General features: G+C 47.4%; 1 protein-coding gene across 6 annotated transcripts in view; it reads left to right on the forward strand.

The window, feature by feature from the left end:
• Positions 1 to 2,666, forward strand: part of LOC143276535 (uncharacterized) — a 43,142-nt gene extending 40,476 nt beyond the window's left edge. For all 6 annotated transcript variants that reach the window (XM_076581085.1, XM_076581086.1, XM_076581088.1 and 3 more), the window contains 3 exons: positions 660 to 1,577; positions 2,032 to 2,111; positions 2,530 to 2,666. In XM_076581085.1, the coding sequence (XP_076437200.1) occupies positions 660 to 1,577; positions 2,032 to 2,111; positions 2,530 to 2,658 (1,127 nt within the window). In that variant the 3' untranslated portion in view covers positions 2,659 to 2,666. The remainder of the gene's footprint in view (positions 1 to 659; positions 1,578 to 2,031; positions 2,112 to 2,529) is intronic.
• The last annotated feature ends 4,834 nt before the right edge of the window (positions 2,667 to 7,500 follow it).

Genomic DNA, 7,500 nt, shown 5'->3' on the forward strand with positions numbered 1-7,500 from the left:
AGACAAAAACGTGTTACCATACCTTAAGGGGTTTTGCTTCTCCATCAGCTTTTTTTTTTACAGGCAATCTGTTGGATAAGCAATGCGTTTGCCTTTTTCCTTATGGCTGATCCATAAAGAAAAAAAAACATTTGTACAGAAAAAGCATATATATTTACAACATTAAGATATCAAGACATATATCGACACAGAGAGGGAGAGATAGAAAGAGAGAGAGGTAGAAAAGGGAGAGACAGAGAGACAGAGACAATGACTAAGAGAGAGAGGGGAGAGACAGAGATAGAGAGACAGAGACAATGACTGAGAGAGAGCGACACAGAGCAGTGCCCCTGCAGAACAGGCAGTCAGACAACAGAACATCTGCTGCAGTCCTGCCCGCTCCACTAAGCGTTCCAAGAGAAAACCTGGCCCGACCCAATCCCAGCGGCCCGGAAGCTCTACGGAGGACTGGAGGACCTGCGACGTACTGCCGCCTTCGTCGAGGAGACGGTGGAATCCATCTGATAAATGACGAACGAGACAACAACTGAGAGAGAGAGGGAGAGAGAGGGGAGAGAGACAGAGACAGAGAGAGAATGACAGAGAAACAGAGAGAGATGCTAATAATCACCATTTGTTTCAAGTGATAAACGCCACAACACACCGATGTTGCACGACAGGGTTTGCAGAGCACACTGACGACACCGACAGACCGGACACCACCTCCAAGCCTTCCGCTGTGGCGCTCAGGATCCCTCGCCAGGGCGACAACACGGGCACTCCCTCGCAGACCACCCCTACCACCTCCACCACCACCGGGGGACATCCAGAGACTGCAGACGTACGTTCCAACCCGGCCCCCGACCCCACGACACCCCTGACCGTATCTCCTGAAGCTGACGGCCTTTACAGCACAGTGGACATCGCTGATGACGTAACTTCCGGTCGGGAGGACGAGGTGGAGGAAGACCTGGGTCACTACGCGGCCGTCAGTCCTTCAGACCCCCAGGCTCCGGGAGCATCCTCGCCGCTCAGTATGGGTCGTTCTTCCGCAGGTGTGGAGGGAGCCGCCAGACCGACCGAGTTCCCAGAGGACTATGTGTACGCCGTGGTGGATAAATCCGCCAAAACCAGGAACACTTCCGGTTCCTGTCCCGGCTCCACCCGCACCTCTAGCCACGCTGACCAAGAGGGGCAGGCGGAAGCGGAAATGGTGCCCTCGGGGCAGTCTGGGGCGGAAGCGGAACTCCATGTTTATGCGCAGGTGCAGAAGCCCAAGTCTGCTGCCAAGCCTAAACCTAACGCGAAACCCAAACCTGGCGTTAAGCCCAAGCCTGACGTCATGGCCAAACCTGACGCAATGCCCATACCTGACGTCATGGCCAAACCTGACGCAATACCCAAGCCTGACGTCATGCCCAAACCTGACGCAATGCCCAAGCCTGACGTCATGCCCAAACCTGACGCTATGCCCAAGCCTGACGTCATGCCCAAGCCTGACGCTATGCCCAAGCCTGACGTCATGCCCAAGCCTGACGTCACGGCCAAACCTGACGTCATGCCCAGTCCACAACGTGATGGTGGGAATGTAGAGACAGGTGAGTGTCCGTGCACACGGGGCGTAAAATTTTGCTTAACAAGTGTGTGTGTGTGTGTGTGTGTGTGTGTGTGTGTGTGTGTGTGTGTGTGTGTGTGTGTGTGTGCGTGCATGCAAACGTGCGTACGTGCGTGGGTGCGTGTGTACGTGCGTGAGTGTGTCTCTGTGTGTGTGTGGTTGGGGTGCAGAGGGGGGGTGTATGTGTGTGTGTGCGTGCGTGTGTGTGTGTTTGTGTCTGTGCGTTAGTGTGTGTGTGTGTGTGTGTGGCTGAGGAGAGGGAGGGGGCAGAGTGTATGTGTGTGTGTGTGTGGTTGGGGGTGGGGATGAGGGGGTATGGGCGTGGTGTATGTGTGTGTTCGTGATGTGTGCGTGTACGTGCGTGCGTGCGTGCTTGTACAACAACATCCCAAAGCATAAAACACCACAAGGACTGAATGTGTTGATGCTGTGACCAGAACACCAAGACAGTGACCAGATGACCGGCACTGACTATGAGGAGGTCTGGCCAGCAGGACACTGTTCTGCTCCTCGTCAGGTGGGAAGGCTTTATTCACGGGGGTCTCATGGTACTGCTACTGCTACAACTACTACTACTACTACTACTGCTGATATAATCCTCATATATATTCCGTTACAACTTAGTGGTGGTGGGAAACCAAGCGCAGGTCACAACGACACAACTCTTTCGTTATTTCAGAGAAATTTTACAGAGGTGAAAAAGAGGAAATATAAATGTAATTCTATCCACCCTTCAAAGACTGCAAAAAGTCATTTGAATTATCCCTAAGGGACAGAGCCAGGTGCATGCCTGATATGAATTTGTCCCCGTTACACCCTTTTGATCCTGTTACACCTTTTGTTTCTCTCACACCTTTGTTTCTGTAACACTTTTTTCAATGTTCCTGTTACGTGTTTTGTTTCTGTTACACCTTTTGTTCGTGTTACATTTTCAGGACGTGACGCACGGCTCATCACCTGATGACGACTACAACGTCCTGAACTTCTCCCAGCCACTTCCACAGCCCACAGCCACAGCACCTGATGATTCCATGTACAGTCATATTCCCCACACCAAAACCTAAACATTCAGTGTACAGTCATATTCCCCACACCAAAACCTAAACATTTAGTGTATAGTTATATTCCCCACACCAAAACCTAAACATTCAGTGTACAATCATATTCCCCACACCAAAACCTAAACATTTAGTGTACAGTTATATTCCCCACACCAAAACCTAAACATTCAGTGCACAGTCATAATTCCCCACACCAAAACCTAAACATGCAGTGTACAGTTATATTCCCCACACCAAAACCTAAACATTCAGTATACAGTCATATTCCCCACACCAAAATCTAAACATTCAGTGTACAGTCATATTCCCCACACCAAAACCTACAGTCATATTCCCCACACCAAAACCTACAGTCATATTCCAGACACCAAAATCAAAACATTTAGTGTACACCAAAACCTACAGTCATATTCCCCACATGTAAAACCTGACCATTCACTGCAGTCATATTCCCCACATGTAAAACCTGATGATTCCCTGTACAGTCACATTCCCCACATGTAAAACCTGATGATTCCCTGTACAGTCACATTCCCCACATGTAAAACCTGATGATTCCCTGTACAGTCACATTCCCCACATGTAAAACCTGATGATTCCCTGTACAGTCACATTCACCACATGTAAAACCTGATGATTCCCTGTACAGTCACATTCCACACATGTAAAACTTGGTGATTCCCTGTACAGTCACATTCCCCACATGTAAAACCTGATGATTCCCTGTACAGTCACATTCACCACATGTAAAACCTGATGATTCCCTGTACAGTCACATTCCACACATGTAAAACCTGATGATTCCCTGTACAGTCACATTCCACACATGTAAAACTTGGTGATTCCCTGTACAGTCACATTCCCCACATGTAAAACCTGATGATTCCCTGTACAGTCACATTCCCCACATGTAAAACCTGATGATTCCCTGTACAGTCACATTCCACACATGTAAAACCTGATGATTCCCTGTACAGTCACATTCACCACATGTAAAACCTGATGATTCCCTGTACAGTCACATTCACCACATGTAAAACCTGATGATTCCCTGTACAGTCACATTCCCCAATTGTAAAACCTGATGATTCCCTGTACAGTCACATTCACCACATGTAAAACCTGATGATTCCCTGTACAGTCACATTCCCCACATGTAAAACCTGATGATTCCCTGTACAGTCACATTCACCACATGTAAAACCTGATGATTCCCTGTACAGTCATATTCACCACATGTAAAACCTGATGATTCCCTGTACAGTCATATTCACCACATGTAAAGGCAGCACAAGACATGGAGTCGCATTTAAAGGACGCAATTTATTCTTGGCGCAGCTCTGATCTCGGCAGTTCAGCACAGTTTCTCGAGGAGGTGTCAGTGCGTTGGGACAAATCCACATACGCTACACCACATCCTCTAAGTAGATGCCTGACCAGCAACGCAACCTAACACGCTTTGTCAAAAATGTCAGCAATACAATATGCTTACGGTTCGTCTCCCTTGTTATCTTCTGGCCTAAGTTGAAGAAATAATGGTGAAAAAAAAGGAAGGGCTTTGGACAATGGCACGCTGTTTTGTGTGAATATCATCGGCTTTCTTTCTCTCCTTTTTTTATAATCAGTTCAAGTTATAGCCTCCAAACGATTCCAACCCGAGATCTTTCAGTTGAAGGGACACAGATTCAGTTTCAGTTTCTCAAGGAGGTGTCACTGCGTTCGGATAAATCCATATACATTCATTTCATTCATTCATTTCGCTCCTGGTGGAGCATAGGCCATCGACGACCCCTCGCCATCGCACTCTGTTCTGGGCTGTTCTGGCCATTCCAGTTGGTCCCTTGCTGCTTCAGCTCTGCCTAGGTATCTCGCCTCCAGCTGTTGCGAGGCTGGCCTCTCTTCCTCTTTCCCTGCGGGTTCCAGGTCAGGGCTTGGCGTGTGATGCTGGACACTGGCTTCCTGAGGGTGTGTCCAATCCAGCCCCACTTCCTCTGCAGTATCTGCTTGGCCACTGGTTCCTGTCCCGCTCGCTCCTACAGATCTTCGTTTCGGATCTTCTCCTGCCATCGGATCTTGTAGATGCGCCTCAGACAGGTGTTGAAGAATGTCTGAATCTTCTGCTGCATCGTCTGTGTTGTCCGCCATGTCTCACATCCGTAGAGCAGAACTAACTTCACATTGGAGCTGAAGATGCGGAGTTTGGTTTTCATACTGATTGCTCCAGATGCCCAGATGTTCTTGAGCATGATGAAAGCTGTTCTTGCCTTGCCGATTCTGGCTGTGACGTATCGGTCCGTGCCTCCCTGTCGGTCAACCACGCTTCCCAAGTAGACGAAAGACTCCACCTCCCTGATGGGCTCTCCACCAACTGTGACTGGTGTTGGCAGTGGTGTTGATCTTCATCAGCTCGGTCTTCTTCTTGTTGATCTTGAGCCCTGTCCTGGCTGACATGGTCTCCAGGCGAGTGGTCTTGTCCTGCATCTGGCTGTGGTTGTGTGACAGGAGCGCCAGGTCGTCAGCGAAGTCGAGATCGTCCAACTGTGTTCAGAATGTCCACTGTATACCGTTGTTCCTGCCTGTTGTAGTGGTCTTCATGATCCAGTCGATGACCAGGAGGAAGAGGAACGGTGACAGCAGGCACCCCTGACAACTCCGGTCTTCACCTCGAAACTTTCGGACAGCAGGCCTGCGTGGGCAATCCTGCAGCTCATGTCCTGGTAGGTGCACCGGATGAGGGAGATGATCTTCTCTGAGACTCCGTAGTGCCTCAGCAGCTTCGACAGCGCCTCTCTGTCCACACTGTCGAAGGCCTTCTCATAATCTATGAAGTTGATGTAGAGGGGGGAGTTCCACTCCAGCGGCTGCTCCACGATGATGCGCAGGTTGGCGATCTGGTTGGCACAGGATTTGTTCCGCCGGAAGCCTGCCTGCTGGTCTCGGAGCTTGGAGTCGACGGCCTCTTTCATCCTTTCCAGTAGAACCCTGTTGAGAATCTTACCTGGCGTTGACAGGAGCATGATCCCTCGGTAGTCGGCAGCTTGATGATGATTCCTTCTTTCCACTGGGCTGGTACCTCCTTCTCCCAGATCTTGCTGAAGAGGCTGTATAGCATGTTGACAGCTGTTTCCATGTCTGCTTTGATGGCTTCTGTTGATATCTCGTCCGGCCCTGCCCTGCAGCCTTCCCATTTCTCAGAGGGTTTTTTTTCTGTAACTGTCTACACCATACGCTACACCATATCTGTTAGGCAGATGTCTGACAGCGCGGCAGCATAACCCAACGCGCTTGTCAGGCCTTGAGTGCATGCTTATATATTTGTGTGCCTATCAGAGTGGATTTCTTTTCACATAATTTTGCCAGAGGACAACACTCTCGTTGCCTTGGGTTCTTTTTCAGTGCGCAAAGTCAGTGCGTGCTGCACACGGGACCTCGGGTTTATCGTCTCATCCGAAAGACTAGACGCTCAGTTTGATTTTCCAGTCAAACTTGGGAGAAAGGGCGAGATCAGGATTCGAACCCACACCCTCACGGACTCTCTGTATTGGCAGCTGAGCGTCTTAACCATTTTGCCACATCCCACCTCCTGAAGGGACACAACTGTCTCTCACCAAGAGAGTCCCTGCGGGTGACAGAGAGAGGAGAGCGGAAACTCTTTAGTCAAGGTTTTCCCTGTTCCGCTACTTGGTCCACCGAAACTACACACAAAAGACAGAAGGGGGACAACTCTAGAGCCTTGCAAAGTCGCCTCCTTGGGAACACTGCGTAATTTTTTATTTTTTTTTATTTTATTTTTTTTAAATCCTTCAAGTATGATTTGATTGCTATTTACTATTATGATCACTATTTTTATTGTTATTTACTATTACAGATCACTGTATATACTGTTATTTCCTGTTATTGATCACCGTATTTACTGTTACTTCCTATTATTAATCATTATTTTTACTGTTATTTACTATTGTTTGCAGTTATTGATAACTATTTTTTTGTTGTTATTCACTATTATTAATCAATATTTTTACTGCTATCTACTATTATTGAACACTGTAATTACTGACTGTTATTTACTATCATTTCAGTCTCTTATTATTGATCACAATTTTTATCGTTATTTACTGTTATCAGTTACTATTCTTACTGTTATTTACTAATGTTAATTGCTATTTTTACTGCAGTTAACTATTATTGATCACTTTTTAGAAATTTGTTCGCTATTATTAATCACTGCTGGATTTGTTATTGTTAATCACTATTTGTTCACATTTGTCAATCATTTACAAGAATTAATCGATTTTTTGTTGTTGTTGTCCACCCTTATAAATCACTGTCTGTTCTGTGTGATGAGGAGGAAGGGTATAGCCTGCCTCTGTGGTCTCTCCACGTATGACAGGCTCATCCCCACAGTCCGTCATGGGAAATCCATTGGGTCCTGTTGGCTTGTTTGTTCAATAACGCAAATAAAGATTGTTGATTATTCAAGATCTTCCACTTTTATTCAGAGATCCGACATGCCCTTTCCATCTCTGTCTGTCTGTATGTCTCTCTGTGCCTCACACACACACACACACACACACACACACACACACACACACACGCACATGTACGTCCATTTGCATGCATTCATATAACATCTTCATGCAGAAATACCAAATGACTTTAATGCAAAACTCTGACTACACAGCAGAAGGGCATAAAGAAAAATCCAAATCAGCAAAGATTCCAGTTCAGCTTTCCAGCCTACAGCTTTCCGGCCTACAGCTTTCCAGCATATCTGTTCAACGCGTGACAGAACAGTGCTTTAAGGTGATGACCTCAGTGGTGTCAAGTTTTCTACCTCGCGTCAGT

Source organism: Babylonia areolata, chromosome 32, assembly GCF_041734735.1.
Source record: "Babylonia areolata isolate BAREFJ2019XMU chromosome 32, ASM4173473v1, whole genome shotgun sequence".
In the NCBI taxonomy this organism is placed as follows: Eukaryota; Metazoa; Mollusca; class Gastropoda; order Neogastropoda; family Buccinidae; genus Babylonia; species Babylonia areolata.